Below are 19,308 nucleotides of genomic sequence, written 5' to 3'. Positions count from 1 at the left end.
TCCATTTAAAATCAGATTTCTTCAGATAAGGTATCTATGAAAAGAAAAAAAAAACAATGACAAATAACAAAACAGGTGTTATAGGTAACAAACAAAAAAAAGTGTAAATGAAACTCTCACAAAGCATAAATGTGTTTGCATGATGCAAATTTGAAGTAAACTAGCACAACTAGTACAACTACATATGCAATGCAAGTATAAATATAACTATGCAATACTATATGAGTAGAAAAAAGTGAAAAAAATAGGCCTATATATAATAGTTACACACACACATACACACATGCGCACACACACACACACACATGTGTGTGTGTGTGTAAAACAGTTTGTGATTAGTTTATTAATAAAACACCTGATTTAAAAAAAAAAAAAGTAATTTTGCATGATGCACATACAGTACAATATGAAGTAAACAAGCTCAGGAAAAGTATAAAAAACTTAGATTTCTCCATGATTGCACAAGCAGGCCAAAGGATATATCTGCAGAGATGTTGCACTTCCTGGGTGTGTGGAGCACGTCAGCATATATCAACTGAACAGGAAGAGGATGCACCCAGTTTCCTTATAATCACACATCATATCACAAACACAGTGACAGGTGTTGTGAGTTAGCACCTTTTAAGGAAGGCTGTGACCTCAGTGAGCAGCACTGGGGATTTTTATGTGTCAACCATCATTTTTCACTTACCCACTTCATCTGCTATTTATAAAGATGACCACTCGGTTTGTTTCGCGTAGGCCTGAGGTGATGATGACATAAAATTGTCAGTTTATTATCTTTGTCTTGACATCTTTACAAGGTATTAATTTAGAGCCACCACTTTCACCCATCGATTAGAAGTCACTTTCTGGTTTCCGAATGTCATCGAACCAAGCCCATCACTCTATCTAGTGCACTTTTGTGATACTTGTAAATAGCTGCGAGTATAAATTTAAAAATTTGCAAGCTATGTAGCATTCTGTCTGCCACATCAGAAACTTAACATTGCTAAAATCACACTAAATGAAATATTTACTTAAATACCTAGCATTTGTTGCTTAATACTGTGGTTCCCCCTTATATAGCAGTGCTGAATCTGAGCCACACAACACTCAAACCAAACACTATTCCCATACACTGTGTTTTAAACCACAGAGCTTTGTTTTTAGCTTCAGGTTTTTTCTAGACTGTTACCCTCTGATGGATGGCTATCAGCTAGCTAGGTCTTAAAAAAAAAATGCATCCTTGCACAAAATCAACATTATTGTTTAATGTTTAAGAGCACCACCAAAGAGGAAGTAATGAGATGGCTAATGATTGTCAACTAATGCACTGATTGAAGTTAATATTTTAGTTATATGCTACTATGTGGCTTCACTTTTAGAGAGTATGAAGAGGGAGGAGTTTCTGTTTCACAGAGAAACAATGCTATTAAATCTATAACCAACGAAAAATCTACAAAGATGCATTATATCCAAATTCGTTTTTTTTTCTTTGTATTTGTCTTAATCTTTACATGCATGTTTTACTTTTATACCATTTCCAATTCACACAGTAACCATTCATCCTCATAATGTGGGATATTTTTTTAACACTTTGCACAGATATATTAGTGGAAATAACCACAGTGGATTTATCGATTACAAGCAGTGCGATAAGCATTAGCATGCATGTATTAAAATGATGTGCTATGAATCTTGCACTGACGTAAAACCGCACCCATCCGCAGTGAGAGGACAGGGGAAGCACACAAAGACTCTCCTTTATTTTTCTGGCTCTAGTTTCTAAAGCGTATTGCACCCCCTACTGCTCCTTATTAACTTCTTATAAACTATGCATTTTAACATGATTGCCTGCATTAATGGATTGACACCTTTTATGCAACTTAAGGCTTATTCACACCAAGAGCAAAAGAAAAAAATCAAAACATATAATGATAATGTATTCAATAATAATAATAAACTATTATTATTGTTGTTGCTATTATCATCACAATGTTTATTAGAGAAATAATATTTTAATACTGAATGAGTATAATTATTTTTGCAATGAAAACACATTATTATTATATAATATTTGTAATCACAGTTAACCTTTTATTATATATGATAGAAATAAAGTACTTTAATATTTATTCAGTATAATATTAATAATAATAAACATTAACAAATAAACATTATATTGCTATTATTATAATTATTGCAAATAATGCAACATTAATAGTAGCCATATTTTTATTATTACTACAGCAGACTTTCTATTATATATTACAGAAATAAGTGTTTTGATATTTAGAACAGTATATTTTGTCACTTCATTTCACCAACCCTAAAAACAAAAATACAAGTTCACACTTTAATCAACATGCACAACAATAGCTAGTGCTATATATATCAAATAGTAAATTTATAGATTATTAACCAATTATACTGACCAGTACATATGCATGCATGTTTGACTCCACAAAGTGTTTGATAGACTGATAGACAAGACAAAGATTTCACCCAAATACTTTTGAATGAGATTTATTTAAATAGGACATTTTTTATAAGAATGGTTATAACACAGGAAAGCCACCATAGATGAACATTTCTCTAAATCAGAGACTGTTCATTTTTTAATTAACATATTCACACTTTGGTGAAGAAATCTCATCCGTCAGCACAGGCAACACTGCTGTTCCTTTGGGGTTTTTTTCCAGTGAGGGATTAATAAAACATGAGCACAAACTCCAAGTGACAATCATGGAGGCCATAAAATGTGACATCAGAATTAGTAGAAGCTGCTGTAAACTACCCTACAAAACCAGTTCAGATGCAAACATGTTTGATGCACTGAGAATGATTACCATGCTTTCTTACGGGGTGAAGAAATTACCTACAGAAAGGAAAATATAATAAAAAAAAACAACACATCTGTTCACATACTGTACTGAGCTCGACGTCTTCTGATATTAGTGTAAACACAGCGCTCATATTTGCCATATTAGTTTAACAGAAAAGGCCAACTTTTTGTTCATAACAGCCAGGCTTGACTATGCAGTGTTTCAGTTCTATCTACTCCACACAGTGCTTGATAGTCAGTACCAGTAAGCCTCATAATCACTTGGCAGTCATGTAAAAAAAACCAACAACAGTGCTTTATATCATCTGCCTCCTCTCACACTACAAAAGGTGCATACATTTAAAAAGAAAAACAGGTAAAAGCATTTGAGACTTTAGTTGTTAGTGAGTGAATGTCACTCAAGTTTGCTCTCATGGAACATCTGGTAGTGTGTTTGCTATAACAGCTGTTTTAAAGAGATAAACGTTCAGCCAAACATCAACCAAGACGAGATGGTTCATAAAAACAAATGAGTGTATGTTCCAGTCAATCATAGCTCAACCCAAACAACTAAAATGTCCACATCCAGAACTGCATCTGACAATGAGAGCAATTGTTTGAATCTCATGTAAACAGTCAAAAACACTTTCGGGTCATATTTCACCTCAAAAAAAAAACAAAAAAAAAAAAAAAAAAAATGTGGAATAAAGAAAATAGAAAACATTTTAGGAGAATATTGAAAACATTTTATTTAGAGACCATTAAACCTCTAATTCTCATTACCATAAGTATATTTTAATAGTACTGATTTTACTAACAACATTTTAATAGTGGGGAATTTATGGTATAAAAAAAAAAGGACAACTTTTTCCATTACTGTAATATCCAACTAATGAGTTGTGGATTTTGGTAATGAGAATTTGGTTTAATTTTAATGAATTTAAATAATTAGTGGAACAATTGTCATACTGTAAAACAATCCAACTGATTCTAAAAATTTGCTGAATTTTCTTTATGCAAAATATACTTTATTATTTTTTTCCTTTTGATTTTGGGGTGAAATATGACCCAGATATTTCTGTATGAGATTCATGCAATTCTACTTTTTATTCACTGTATATTTGCATGTAATTAAGGCTACTGTTACCCTGCTGTTACAATGCCTCTGATTCAGGTGTGCAACGTTCTGGAAAGGTTGTTAACCTTCAGCAAAAAAATAAAAATAAAACAGGAGACAAAAATGTCACGTGGCCTCTTATCATGTTGTTTAAACACATTCTTGAATATCTGTAAAGAATAAATATTTCTCCAAAAAACAAGCAAAAAAGATGCATCCCACTCCATGTTCCATGCATGTGTGCTATTTACAGCTTGAAATACACACTTCTGCATAAAGCCACCCGACCAAGCATTCCCAAAACACAACACACTCTGCATGGCTCAGACCTGTAATGCTATGCTTAAGACAAGCCAATCTCAACTCAACTATAAAAACAACTTCAGACAAAAAGCACTAAAAAAAAAATAAAAACAGACTAAAGAATCTCCACAGAAAGCTTGGAGAATGGAATACATTTCCGTGCCGTTTTGACAATCAACTCTTACAGACTGCAATACTGACGTAGGAGTTTAATTAGAATATTCTACCTTTTTATTTCAGTAAAATTAACAAACTCTAAATAATAACAAAATCCAGATTGCCACGTAAAAAGGATGCAACATGGAGATGGCTGACTGGAGATCACTGCACGTTCACTGCTTTTCTCTGCTCTGAAGCTTGTGATGCAGCAGTTCTGCTCAGTCTTCAATGTACTCCCACAAGTCTTTCTCATAGCCCTCATGAACGTGCTGCAGCAGCACTCGTCGCCGGCTCTCACAGTATCTACACGGGAGGAGAAATGCAGAAAAGTCCTCAAACATGAGCAGCGCTCAACACATTTCTGATAGGAATGTTATAACAATGTCCTCTATTTCGTATCCAGTTATACTAATGGGATTTGTAGTAGAAATCATTACAGTGCAGACTGTTTTCTGTAAGGGCATTTTCACAGGAGAATATAAAGATAAAATGGGTCTGTACTAGGGATGCATCAAAAATGAATTAAAAAGAATTTGTGCCATCAGAAATGACGTAAAACACCAAAATAGCTGGAAAAATAAACGGAAACCAAAACTTTAACAGACTGGATAACCAACTTTGACAAGAAGAAAAAGCTACATGCACATGAAAATATCCAGGTTTAATCATACTTAATATAAATGCTGAAAAGAACATGTTTAAAGCCAATGAGCTGCTCAACTGCTCTGATTTGTGTCAATGCGTTCTCACTGAAGAATAAACATTAAAAATTCACAACAATATTGCTTATTCTAATTATTACTGCATACAACGTGACCATAAAATAAAATAATTAAAAATATAAAATATTAGCATTTTTCTAGATACTCCTATTGGATGCTGGCTTATTAATAAATAGTTTTCTATTCAAAAGAAACTGCTTGCAAGCGCTACACTGACTTCGATTAACCAACATCTGATGTAATTCACTGTGACAGATGTTGGAATCAACAGGAACAGATGTGTTTGTATTATATAAAATTAACTTTGAGAGATCTTTATTTATACTTATTACACGGCTCTGTGGAATACTTGATTCTGATTGGTCAGTCGCGACATTCTGAGGTATGTTATCCCTCGACAACAACCAGTAAAAGCTGAGAACACAGGCTCATCCGGGTAACAGCAGTCGGCACTGTACTCTTGCTAGGAACAGTTTTTCTTGGTGCAAGCTTTGCATTTGTTTAGCTAATAAAATATTAAAACTCGATTCAAAATTAGATAAATTTCTCACCTATACTTATCCTGCACTTTCTGTTTGATATCTTGCAAAGAATCCTGGGAGATATCTCGCTCTAGATAACCTGAGAGCACCTCTGTAGCATTCTCCAAATCAGCCTGATTGTTCTGGAAAGAAACACAGCAGTAAGACATCAATCTGTTGATTTCTCAGACAACTGAGTGTTTTGGAAACCTGTCCAAAATCAGTCATTGTTTTCGCAGCTACAAAACAGTCTCTCCACATGGGATTGTGCAATAAAAACAAAACGAAATACGATTTCCCCCTCACCTCGAAGATGATGGACTGGTTGTTCTTTTTGAGGTAGAAGGCGAAGACGTAGGTGAACATGAGCGTGGAGCGACACTGGCACAGCACATCCACGGCCTTCTTCAGGAACTGCACCTCGATCCACGACATGTTGTGCTGCTGCATCTCCTCCATCTTCTGCTTCACCTGCGCATACAACTTGTGCTCGAAGCGCAGACTCTGCATGTGGTTCATGTAGCGGTTGCAGTAGAAGAGGTAGCGCTGCAGGGCTGCACGGGAATGCTGCGACACATATAATACGCATTCATTCCAAAAGGAACAACAGTTATAGGCCATGGTTCGCTTGGATGGATGACACGTGGATGACAGATGCTGGGTCAAATAATGACTTAAAATACCTCTTGAGCATCTCTGGCTGCCTTGGCATCATCTTCATTGTAGCGATTGCAGTTGTACCTGTAATCAGTGTGATAGGTACATGTTAGTTCAAAGTATATAAAAACACAAGTATTAATAAGAGGTGAAGCAGACTCACCAAGCAGAGCCGTGAGGTTCCCAAGGGCCGAGACAAACCCAGCAGAACTCTGCTTTACAACTCTGGTTTCGACACACCATGTGATTACAGCCACCATCTTTTTCAATGGTCACGTGACATTTGGGACATTCCTAAGAAAAACAGGGATACCCAATTAAATTAAAGGAATATTTTGGGTTACACACAAGTTAGTTTTATTGAGATCTTTACTGAGCATCTGTGGCTCCTGCATCTCTGTTACTACAGTCAAATTAATGTAAATTAATTTTTTAAACAATCTAACCAGACCTGTTTAACAAAGTTAATTTTCTCTCTGAATCACCTTTTCTCTCTCATCACAATAAAAGAAATAAATAATAATAATAAAAGTGAACGGATTATATAAATAGATCTCCTCTGACTGTTTTTGGGTCCTTAGTACCTTGGTATTTGCTGCAATCCAGTTGGATGTTTCACTGTCATCATCACACTTCTTTATCCACTTCCTCAGCCATTGAAGAGCAGAAATATTATTAAAGAAAAGGGAAACCTCTCAGGACAAACCTAATCTAATAATATCACTATCAACAATGGAAATAATCCAACCTAAAATAAGTGACTAATGCTAACATGACAATGAGTGCCTAATTAGATGCTAACATACCTTGCATTTTACAGGGTCATGCCAGTTCTCTCCACAATTGAAACTATTAATTAAGGAAAAAAAACAAAATAAATTACAGGGAGCCACAAATGAAGATACTGTCATTACTTACTCCCCCTCATGTCATTCCAATGCAATATGCTGTTATTTTTTTTTTTACATATTAAAAATAACAGCATACAGCTGATGTTGAGTCAATAATAACAGAACAAACTGCTTATACTAACATGATTTATATTATTGCAGCATTAATATCCACTGAAACTCTGCATTGCATTCTGCATCATGATCAGACTCTTACCAGAACTGTCTCCCGCATTTGCAGCGAACTGGTTTGGCATCAGGATACTGAACTTTGATCACATGGTGGCAGTCAGGAGCTGGACACCATCTCAACAGTCTGTTACACTGCAGAAGAGCAGAGAGACAACCAGTGAGAGAGAGACTACAAAACAGTTCACTGCAGACAGACTGTATTACGTACATACCAATATTTACCTAAATGTCATATTCATGCCATTCTAAAGCTTAACCATAAAGAAATCGGATGAAATTTCTAGATTTATAACCAGATCAGTTAGTGTATTTTAAAATCTGTTTTGATTTTTGAAAGTCGTGTGGTGTATTCCAGCCATTACCCCCAGGTTATCCAAGATGTAGATGCGTGTTTGTAATAAAACAATTAATCATTAAGGCATTTTAACTTTAACCATCGCTTTTGGCCAAAATACAAGCAAGTGATGTAATGCTAAATGTCTCTAAATCTGTTCTGATGAAGAAACAAACTCATCTACATCTTGGATTGGTTTAGGGTGAGTTAATTTTCACCAAATGTCCTTTAAATTATTAATAGATTTATTAAAAAGATAACTTTCCAAGTTAAAATTCTCAAATACTTACTGATTTGATATTTTGGTATTACCTTTATCTCAGCTTATTCCAGTTGCATTTTAGACACAATTTTATGCAACAAAAATGAAGAACTTTCTTACCTCTACAAAACTATTTGTGATTAAATGCTGGTACTTCAACTTCACTTTAGAATCTGTGATCAGTCGCCTACAAAAGAATCCATAAAATATCTTAAAAAAAAAATATCAAAAAAATACAGAACAAAAATCTTAAAATAAACAAGCTAAATTACCACTTACATTACAGTGTTATCGTCAACCAAAATATCACAGCTGTGAGCAGGACACGAGATGGTCTGGAAAAACAAAGGCAAAAATAAATATGGTTGCAAGCAGCAATTATCAAGGCCAAGCACTACAGAATCAGGCAAAGCAGCAAGCAACAGACCAACTGTAGCAATGAGTAACTGAAGCCATTTTAAGAGGATTTTAATCAAAATGGCTGAAAAATCATAAATATAACCACTCGTAATATAATTTAATGTCTTATTTTTTAACCAATAGGTGGCGCTGTCATCCAATCGATATGATGTGTTCTATGTGAGGTGAGAATGGCACACACAAGGTTTGGTGACAATACCAGCAGCTATCACTCTGCAGCTCTCATCAGTCACCCACTGAAGCTAAGCAGGGTTGAGCCTGGTCAGTACCTGGATGAGAGACCTCCTGGGAAAACTAGGTTGCTGCTGAAAGAGGTGCTAATGAGGCCAGTAGGGGGTGCTCACCCTGTGGTCTGTGTGGGTCCTATCGGCCCAGTATAGTGATGGGGACACTATACTGTCAAAAAGCACCGTCCTTCGGATGAGATGTTAACTGAGGTCCTGACTCTCTGTGGTCATTAAAAATCCCAGGATGTCTTTCAAAAAGAGTAGAGGTGTGACCTCGGCACCCTGGCCAAATTTGCCCATTTGCCTCTTAATCACCCCTTTATAATGATTGTCTTCATCACTCTGTCTCCTCTCCACCAGTAAGCTGGTGTGTGGTGGGCATTCTGGCGCACTATGGCCGCCGTCACATCATCCAGGTGGATGCTGCACACTGGTGGTGGATGAGGAGATTCCTCCTTATAATGTAAAGCACTTTGAGTGCTTAGAAAAGAGCTATATATAAATGTAATGAATTAATATGTCAAAGCTTTGCAGAGATTCAGCCTCAGAGTTAATTTGGCATCATGCATCAACTTTGTTGAGGTGCGATACAAAAACGGTTTTGTCTATTGACACGAGATCCAAAACATTTTGTCAGCACAGTCTGAATTTGGTGAAATTCAGACAAACGGTTTAGGGGGAATTTGAAAAAGTAGTTTTTTTAAAGAAAATCAAAATGGTGGACAGGGCGTTCGGCCAAATATGGCAAAATTCGTATCTATGTGCTCGGCATGACCCAATGATTATTCTGAAACATAATTTAATCAAAAGTTATTTGCATTTTTGGAAATTTAATTATTAATGGTTAATAGCTTCATAATGATGGTTTATCACTTTTGACCAAACAGGTGGCGCTGTTACCAAATTGATGTGACACAATGCATGTTATTCCAGAACGGTTTGACTAATCTACTTGAATTTCATAAATTTTTTGCCAGCATGGTCTGAAGACAATCTGAAAATCAGACAAACTGTCTACAGTAGGACAAGTTAAAAAAAGTACGTTTTTCAAACTTTTAAAGGGGTCATATGATGCAATTTAAATTTTTATTTTCTCTTTGTAGTGTTAAAAGCTCTTGGTGCATAAAGAAGATCTGTGAAGTTGCAAAGACTTAAGTCTCAAATCCAAAGAGATATTCTTTATAAATGTTAAAGGGTTACTCCACCGCAAAATGTACATTTTGTCATTAATCACTTACCCCCATGTTGTTTCAAACCCATAAAAGATTTGTTCGTCTTCAGAACACAATTTAAAATATTTTGGATGAAAACCCGGAGGCTTGAGACTGTCCCACAGACTGCCAAATAAATAACACTGTCAAGGTCCATAAAAGGTGTGAAAAGCATAGAAGGAAACAAAAATAATGACTTTATTCAACAAATTGAACAAATTGTTATTTTTGTTTTCTTTGTGTACAAAAAGTATTCTCGTCACTTCATAACGTTACGGTTGAATCACTGATGGCAGATGGAGTATTCTAAAGATGCTTTTCATACTTTCCTGGACCTTGACACTGTTACTTAGATGGCAGTCTGTGGGACAGCCTACTGGTTTTCATCCAAAATATCTTAAATTGTGTTCGGAAGACGAAGGAAGCTTTTACAGGTGTGGAACGACATGGGGGTAAGTAATTAATGACAAAATTTGCATTTTGCGATGGAGTATCCCTTTAAACCGCATAAACACAATGCATTACACAAAATAACGTCATATGACCCCTTTAAAAATCTTGACCCATAGAAATTAAAATTTTGGTGTCTATTTGACTTGGCATGAACCACAGAATCAGAGGGGAAAAAAAAGTCTTAAATTTACGGTTCAAAATTTATTAGCATACACATGAGAGCAAATTTAAACTATTGTCGGCGCTAGAGGGTTTAAGATAGAGACTCCACACTTACCATGGTTAATGTTTAGACTGTCCTCTATTTGTGTGCTAAATTTCATACCTTTCCCACAAGCGGTTCTATGGGCTGCCATTGAGCGGTAAAAGAATAATAATAGGAACGCCGACGGATACAATAGGTGCCATCGCACCTTCGGTGCTTGGCCCCTAATAACCAAAATTAAGTTGAGGATGTGATTGTTACATCAGAAAGCAATGAGCAGAACAGGAACCCACCTGTCCCATGCCTTCCTCAATGATTTTGGTGGTTAAGTAGTCACCCCAGCACTGCATGCAGAACTTGTGTCCACATTCAAGACCTGTGAAATACTAGGAAAGGAACACACATTCCTACAGAATAAGTCATCAAGTTGCGCAAACTGAGTCACTTCAATGGACTTCAGTTTTGTTATCACAGTTTTGTTATCGTCTTTCTAAGGAACTGATGAAGATTTAGGAGCAGTAGTGAACAAGATGACATTTTTCTTTAACTGGAAGACACTGACCGAGTTCGGAAAGTTGAGATAGCAGATCTGGCAGGGCATATCCTGACTGGAGGAGCGTGTGCTCATTGGTCGCGTTTTGGGGTTTTTACTGGGGTTTATGACGTGGCACTCTGTAAACAACTTGTCCAGATTTCCATCAAAGTACCTGCAACACCATTTAAATGTTGCTCTTTCAAACAGCACACAGACCAACTGTAAACGTTTATTCATACTTCTTATCACAATGACCTTTAACCAAGCTATGCAAATCTTTTATGACAATGTCAAAATAAATGAATATAGTGAAATAAACACAGAAAATAACTTGCCTCTCCATGAGCTTCTCTTTGTCCCAGTTGAAGTGACTGAGGAGTATTCTAGTTATCGTAGCTGGGTTCTGAAAAAGACACAACAAACCAGTGACAGGTCTAGTTGAACCAAAGTCCCTTTCAAGGAAAGTCTGTTTACTCTGCAGCTACATTGCCAATGCCTCTGGCAGCTATTTTGGGCATCCAAGTCTTATCTGACTGAATGGGGAAATCCTGAGATCTCAAAAACTGCTTGCCACATTAACATTAAAATACAGACATGAACGGTCTCATAAATGCTGTTTCTTATCCACAAATAACATTCAAAAAATTTACATTTTAGGTTGGTTTCTATAGCGATGACTGTACCTATTGGTGATTGGCACAGAATGATTACGCCATATAGCATATTGCACCTTCTCACATTCATCAGTAATATGAGTGCATCATCTTTGCATATTTGAAGTCTCTGCTTAAATCTTGTTTCAGTTTATTTCGATATGATTAGCATTAATCTGGCAGACTTTTTGAACTTTAATAAAGGTTTGCTTTGTTGTGTTTATAAGGTACCAGGCTTATACAGTTGGCGCTTTTGAGGAAGAAACAATAGCTAGATCTATCAAATTTGAAGAGATTTTTAACAACAAATCACTGAAAGATATTAAGAGATGTTAGAGGAGCTTGGTTAGAAGAAACCCAGATTTATCTGCACTTATTACCCTTGATACAAAACTTCCCGGCATTCCTTGTACAGCATTTCACAGACACAGTCTTGTTATTATTTTTACACACTGAAAAAATTGGTGTAGTTTTCACTCAGAAATTTCTAGCAATTTTTTTAAAGACTTCAACCACATTGTCATTCTTGTCAAATTTTCTCCAATAATCTTTGTTTTATTTACAACTTAACAACTGAAAAATAACTTTTACACTATTTATATTTTTGTAATTATTAAATATTTATACATTTTAAATTATTTTTATTACTGTGGTATAATATATATCACATAAACCACTACATAGGCTTTGCACAGATGGTCTTTTCCAGTCTAAGTGGGTGGTTCTTGGTCAGGATAAGCTGCAAAGCAAACTAAACTCTTATATCAATCATCTGGCACAGCAAGATTAGGTTGTACCCATTTGACTTCTTACAAATTAAAAGGCGAAGCTATTTGTCTGTCAAGCTATTCAAATGTAATGCTGACACTGAATGGGTGCCCATCCAAAGCACACATTTTAATAATTTCACTAATATACACACTTTATTACTATTACTGTCCCACCACTAAGTCTGTATGTAACAGCTCAACTTATGGATGATATCAGAAATCAAGGAAGACAGTGTCTAGTATTATGACGGTTGATTTTGTGACCCACAACGCTAATACTTTGAGGTTTTCCATAAGCTATACAAATCAAGAAGCATCTTAACTTCATTGCCCAATAATGCATATGATTGCTTAACATGTTGAATTCTGCATGCCAACAACTAATGCAGATTCATGCAGCAGCTTTCTTTTCCCATATACAAATTAAAGCTCATTAATTTTCCTATACTCCTGATCTAAACACTCACATAATATTCAACAGACACCCATGGTTGTCATTCATCTATGTTAAAAAAATTAATAATAATAAATCACATTTATAATTTTCCAATCTTCACTAAAGCTGCAACGCTAGTTTGTTTGATAGATATGCTTTTGTTGAGCTGAGATGTTGTCAACCCGGAAAAACACCTTTAAAGGGTTTTGTTCTGGTGTTTGGAGAACCAAACATGTTTCATACGCTTAAAACTGTCGATTATAAACAAACGTGACATGTAGCATTAGCTGCGGTGACAGTGCTAAACTCAGCTCTGCAACCAAAAACACTAAACACACCGCCATCTGATTCACAACACGGTTTTAATAAGACTAAAGACATACGATGCGTTCAGATATCGTTCATAAAAGCTGTCAAATAAAGTTCAGTCTCTGTAAACTGGCTCGCGCTTGCAGAACTAGCTAAATCTAGCTGACGAAGGAAACCACTTAAATTAGACCAAAACACAAGGCACCGAACCACAAACATAAAAAACAAACAAACAAGCACGAGATTAACAAATAAACGGGATATTTCACATCATTCGTCCTCTGCTATCAGTTAGCCGCTAATGCTAAATGCTAACAGCACCAGTTCTCCACATAAACAAAAGTACAAGCTTCCAGATAGCACACTAAAACGGTTGATCTACCTGTATGACCTCGTTGACCTCCCTGATGCACTCCACCATGTGCTGGAGGATCTGCTCGGTGGTCAGCACCTCGAAGCGGTAGTCCTCCTCATCCTGGCCGGGCCCCAGGCCGCCGCCGCCACCGCCAGTGTCAACGCAGTCGTCGGGCTCTCCTCCGGCCACGGCGGGGTCCAGCAGCTCCACCTCGCCCAGGTCCTCATCCTCGGCCTCCTCTTCCCCGCTGTCCTCGCTGCACTCCTCCTCCTCTTCCTCCTCCTCCTCTTCGTCGTCAAACTCATAGTTATAGCCCTCGTCTGAATCCATGTCTCAGTGTCGTGTGGTGAACGTGATAAAGTGTGTTTGAGCGTGTTGCTGTTTGACCTGCGCTTTACTGACGGAGCGGATCCGCGTCACTGCTGCGTCACTCTCCACAGTCAGCCAGCGCAGAGCACATCCTCACTCAAACATTTGTGAGAGCTCGTGAAAGTGATTCTTCTGAGGCAATATTTGTTAAAGACAGCATGTTTATAGGAGATATTGATATTTTGAAACATATGTGTACAAATAAACATATTAGGAATATTATAACTGGTGAAAAAGCTTGTTGTGGACCAATGTATTCAGGAATATAAACTGGAAAAAAGCTTGGTGTATTTGTGAAGCATGCTGTTTAAATAAAAAAGAAAAAGAGGTTACATTTAAAATTTTACATTTTAATAAAACATTTTACATACATCATAAAAATTTCTGTTAATTATTGTATATTTCTGGTTTCTGGTTAATAATAATAAAAAAAAGGAAAAAAAAAAACATGCTTTGCGTTTGTCCTCGTAAGAAATCTTATTCAATTAACCTGCTACTTCTATTAGCTTTATTTAGTCTAAATACATGTAAATATGGGGATTTTTAAATTTAATTTATTAATACCTAAAAACACTATTAGGTTTGGAAAATTTGAAAGCTGTAAAATTTGTATTTGCAAACATTTTAATAGTTTTAACTTTTTATATAATACTACAAAATAGGCCCTAAAGTTTTATTTTTTTTTATTCAGTCAAAGGAAGTGCTTAACTTCAAGGAAACGCTGATTGCAGGCTTATTATAGTAAATAAATAAATCTATAATTGTTGTTTTAGCTACTTGCCAAGGCAGCATTTATCATTATCATTTTCTTTAACTTGATGTTTTAAATAAACTTAAATAATAGAAATTACTAAACCTTTGATTTTTTTTTTAAATAACGACGGAAAAGATAAAAATAAAATGAAATCTAATTCAAAATATTAGTAAAAACTTTAATAGTATCTAATTATACACCTGCTAAATGACAATCTCAGAGGGTCAAAAAAAAAGAGCTGTTCTTTTCATTTTCTATAAACAAATGTTTAAATGTAAATCTAGTCTAAATTAGGTCTAACTGGTTATTGATATTCTGATAACACGTTACAATAAGTTAATGCATTAACTAACATGAACTGCAAATGAGACATATCTTTGGTACAATATTTATTAATCTGTGTTAAAAATACAACTGTTCATTGTTAGTTCAATGTTAGCACAGGTCTATTAAATAGTGTTAACTGATACAACTTTTGAATTTATCAATTTATTAGTAAATGTTCAAATTAACAAGAACTCTATAAATATTTTCATTGTTAGTTCGTTAACTAATGTAGTTCACTAATATCAACAAATGGAACCTTATTATAATTGTTATATTCTTGTATTTAAAATGAATTCAAGTGAAATAAATATATTCTGATGTTTTCTTTTTTTTCATGATTTTTCGTCATGGTGTAGAAAGGGTCCAGATGATTCCAGAGGAATGTTTATGGTCTTTGAAACTACTTTATATATATAATATTTATAATAAATGATCAATTTGAATATCTTAATTAAAATGAATTGAATATTATAGTGCCATTATAGTACACTTTAAGTTAATAAAACATTCAAGCACAGTCCCCCTAGACAGTTTAATGAACAAAGTCAAGAGAAACAAAGTCAGAGATCCATATGTTTTATTCTATTACAGGCAGGGCAGTGTAAGTGTGTGCATTTAAATACATTCTCATTCTTTAAAGTTGAAAGACTGGCAGGGTAGTGACAAACATGAAAAGAGTTTTCTTTTCTTTTTTAAAGAATGAATGTTCAATCGTTATATATTTTCTGAAGTCAGCATATGGCCACAGGATCAGATTTTCATTCCTGAATAGTCATCATTTTTCTCTATTTATAATTTAAACTGTAGATATATCAATATAGCTATACATTTGAGATAAAGTCATCACTATGGTACATGATAGAGTTTTTTTATTGATAAGTCCCATTGATTTTATATCTATTTTTTTAACAACAACTGGAAACAAGACAATTTTATTTACACTCACGTGAAAAGGCAGTGCTATACACAACTTTTTGTGAAAAAGTACAGCAGTCACAGCTTAAGTTATGAGTTATTTAGTAAAGCAGCAATAAAAGAACAGGAAAATAAGTACTTTTTTGGTACATATGCCAAACATTTGATCATTTATATTACATTTACGTTAGAAAAAATTTCAAGCAAAGAAGTGGAAAGTTTGGTTTTGTCACATGCAGAACCTATAACCAATCATTTACAAATTATTACATGCAAAGCATGAAAGCATTGGAATTGTGATATAAAACAGTTGACAGCATAAAAATAAAACACTTGACGCATTTGTGACTCGCAAAGCTCTGTGGTGACAAACTGCTGTACTTTTTCACACATCCACCCAAAAACTCAAACACTTCATCCTGAAACGATATAAAAAAAAGCAAGTCTAAGTTATTAAAATATTTTGCCGTTGAGATAAACCACTATTTATTGTATTATAGCAACAACAGTAGAAATGATTTTTAAAAAAGCAGATGAGAAGAAATCTCTCTATGCTTATTTTGCTACTGATTGCACACCCATACCGAAAGAGACTTTTCTCGAAGGAAGCGTCTCGTGCTGCGTAAAAGACATCGCAGATTGAGGCGAACCATTTAAAGGGCGCATTTTGAGACTGGTGCACATCTCATATCGTTCAACAACTCCTCCTGATGTCGTTTGCATTTACGGCCAATGGTTCGTAAACATAAATAATAATAACAGTAAATCATTATATTTTAATTTCACAGAGTTCGAACATTTGACTTGTATGAAGTTGGCTTTTTTGGCAATCGGTGAAAAAAAAGAAATGATATAAAACCTGCATGCGTAAATTCAAGTGGATTTATGCAAATAAGAGATGACAAAAGTTATCAAAAGCATACAGCATTTTCTCATGCACATCGAGAACTCATAGATGTCCACCAACCGTCAGTGCCACCAATTACACACACTCAGCAGGACATTCCACACAATCTTCAATTAAAAAATGAAAAAGTACAATCTAACAAAATGAACAATAGATTATCCTTCACCGGAGACGTCTTTGTCCCATTCTTCAGGGTCCTGAGGAAACATACCCCACTGCTTGTTGTGTGCGCCCCTCCCCGTAACTCAATTAAGTCTTATCCCAGCCTTTCCCTTATATGAAACTGCCAACCTTTGTGATAGCTTGGTGTTCTGTAGTGTCAATGTAAACATAACCGTAACATTAGATTCAGTGTGAACGTAGGGTCATTTGTGCAAGCTTCTCGATATACTAGCAACATCTTTAGTGTTCGAAGGAGCCTCTCAGCCCCTCGTGTGTTGCGGGCAGCGATTAGGACACTTCATAATGGTGATGCACGAGACACAGTGCATTCAGACATGTCTTACAATAGTACAAAATGAGGTCTTCTGTTCTTGATGAATCCTTAACGGTCCATAAGTCTGGAAGTCTTGGACTGGCCACGTTGCTACGCATGCACGTTTCTACAATCGGTTCAGAAGGAGCAGTGTTGGGAAAGGAAACCGTAGGGTAAAATAAATAGATGGAGAAGGAGAGCAGTGCGCTGTGGAAAGTGGGCAGCTACACCATAGATGACAGCGTAGTTTCCTTAGGGTTGGGACTAGCAGCGGAAGTTCGTAGGGCAGACGTATAGTTGGTGGGTGGCACTCCGTCAGCAGGAGAGAAATCATTGAGTTCTCCAGAGGATGAGAGCGGGAAGGATGGAGAAAGCGAGATGCCGGAGGAAGGGTCAGCCGAGCCGGCAAACGTGCGAGGGGGCTTGGGAACCAAGTTGGGCTCTAGAGTAGCTCTAGCCAGTAGCTGCCTGTCCTTGTCCATGTCTTTCATGCACTGATCTGCATGGTGTCCCTCAGCCTGACTGTACGATCCCCGTCCAGACTCAGATTCTGCATCGGACAACTCGAGAGGTGGAGAGCTACTGCCGTCAAGCCTAAACAGAGAGTCCAGGTACTGGGCGAAGTCTAGGACCGCCTGACTGGGAGTGCCGTTGGACAGCGGCGGAACTGGTGGCAGAGTCTGGGACCGGCCACTCTCGACCTCTCTATCCTCGGGCGTTTCTGGCATAGAACCAGTCCGGGATGCTACTGGGCAGGATTCTTGACTGTTAGGAACAGCTGATGGCTGGCAAGCCACAGGTGTTCCTGAAGACCGCCGGAACTTCTTGCCCGGGCTGGCCGGCTGATTTACGATAGTTTGTCCAAGCGAGAGCGGAGAGAAGTGCCCGCTGATGCGGGTGTTGAGATGACCAGCGTCATTGGAAGGTACTTCCAATTCTGGAGGAGTAGGGCAGTATGGGCCAGCCTCCCCCAATTCATGGTCCAAGCCGTCTGCAGCCAGCAGCTCTGTGCGGGAGCTCAGCGACGGATTCTCTTCTGGGATGGTGGCATCCAAAGGGAAAGGTAGACTCCACAGACAGGGCGAGCCTCTCAGGGCGGCAGATGATCGTCGGGAGTCCAAGCTGTAGACGGATTCGGCATCAGAAAGACTTTCCATGATGGCCAAGGGGGCTTTTCGCTCCCGTAGCTCCACGGCCAATCGCTCACGGGCTCCGGTGAGCACCACCGGCACAGGAGGAGGCGGACACTCCAAGAAGCCATCCAGAGAGATCTCAGAGCGGGCACAGGAACTACAGCAGCAAGGACAGGACAGGACAGGACAGGAAGTGGGCACAGGAGTAGAGTAGCATGTAGAGAAAATAAACAGAGACCAGAGAGACAGATAGCATGGAGGGGAGAAAGAGAAGGATGATGACAAATAAAATGAGGGAATTAAATAAAAGTGTGATAGCAGTGGGGGGATCAATGAGTAATTAGGAATATAAAAAAAAAACATAAAAAAAGCCATAAAATGTAGTCAAATAAAAAGTTTGATGGAAAAACAGAAGAAAAAAAATCCATGAAAAATATAGAATATGTTTGTTAAAAGAGAAAAAAAGGGAAAAAATCATTAAAAATGATATAAAATACAAATGTCATTAAATATGATATATATATTTAGTTACATTTTTCATTTATTTATATTAAATCAATTATATATATATATATATATATATATATATATATATATATATATATATATATATATATAAACACATTAAAAAATAGAGCAGAGAACAGGAAAAAGAAGGAAAAATTAGGCAACACTAATGTGACTAAGAGGTTTATGGTTAGGCAACACTAATGTGACTAACGTCTAGGCTGATCTTTTCTACTGAACCAAAGAGGACGAGGGGGGAACTGTATAGTACCATACACTGTACCTCTGCAGTCGGCATGAGTGAGAAGGACAGGCAATAGAGTTAAAATCAAATGATAAGAAATGCTTAAAACACCTTAAGAAAATCGACATCATTGATCACTC

At 36.6% G+C, this 19,308-nt stretch overlaps 2 protein-coding genes across 2 annotated transcripts in view; both read right to left on the bottom strand.

Moving 5' to 3' along the window:
* Positions 1-2,492: 2,492 nt before the first annotated feature.
* On the bottom strand, positions 2,493-13,995 carry arih1l (ariadne homolog, ubiquitin-conjugating enzyme E2 binding protein, 1 like). The gene is made up of 14 exons (XM_042759498.1): positions 13,565-13,995; positions 11,350-11,417; positions 11,042-11,186; positions 10,773-10,865; positions 8,243-8,298; positions 8,084-8,150; positions 7,393-7,499; positions 7,092-7,134; positions 6,870-6,941; positions 6,449-6,579; positions 6,312-6,369; positions 5,935-6,195; positions 5,659-5,771; positions 2,493-4,688 (listed from the first exon to the last, which is right to left on the bottom strand). Exons 1-14 carry the CDS (start codon positions 13,865-13,867, stop codon positions 4,604-4,606), a joined length of 1,602 nt encoding a protein of 533 aa, XP_042615432.1. The 5' UTR covers positions 13,868-13,995; the 3' UTR covers positions 2,493-4,603.
* A 1,552-nt stretch (positions 13,996-15,547) lies between these two features.
* The window catches only part of LOC109061340 (diacylglycerol lipase-alpha-like), a 36,682-nt gene continuing 32,921 nt past the window's right edge, over positions 15,548-19,308 (bottom strand). Inside the window, exon 20 of the mRNA XM_042759495.1 lies at positions 15,548-18,574. Within this exon, the coding sequence (XP_042615429.1) occupies positions 17,509-18,574 (1,066 nt within the window). The 3' untranslated portion in view covers positions 15,548-17,508. The remainder of the gene's footprint in view (positions 18,575-19,308) is intronic.

Source organism: Cyprinus carpio, chromosome A7, assembly GCF_018340385.1.
Source record: "Cyprinus carpio isolate SPL01 chromosome A7, ASM1834038v1, whole genome shotgun sequence".
Classification (NCBI taxonomy): domain Eukaryota; kingdom Metazoa; phylum Chordata; class Actinopteri; order Cypriniformes; family Cyprinidae; genus Cyprinus; species Cyprinus carpio.
Note: the sequence above shows the minus strand (reverse complement) of the source record. Positions and strands in the feature narration are given on the sequence as shown.

Coding starts and splice junctions, on each gene's coding strand:
- arih1l (XM_042759498.1), bottom strand. CDS start 13,867: ATGGATTCAGACGAGGGCTATAACTATGAGTTTGACGACGAAGAGGAG. Junction 8,151..8,242: donor GTTGACGATAACACTGTAAT/GTAAGTGGTAAT, acceptor ATTCTTTTGTAG/GCGACTGATCACAGATTCTA. Junction 6,370..6,448: donor GAACCTCACGGCTCTGCTTG/GTGAGTCTGCTT, acceptor CACTGATTACAG/GTACAACTGCAATCGCTACA.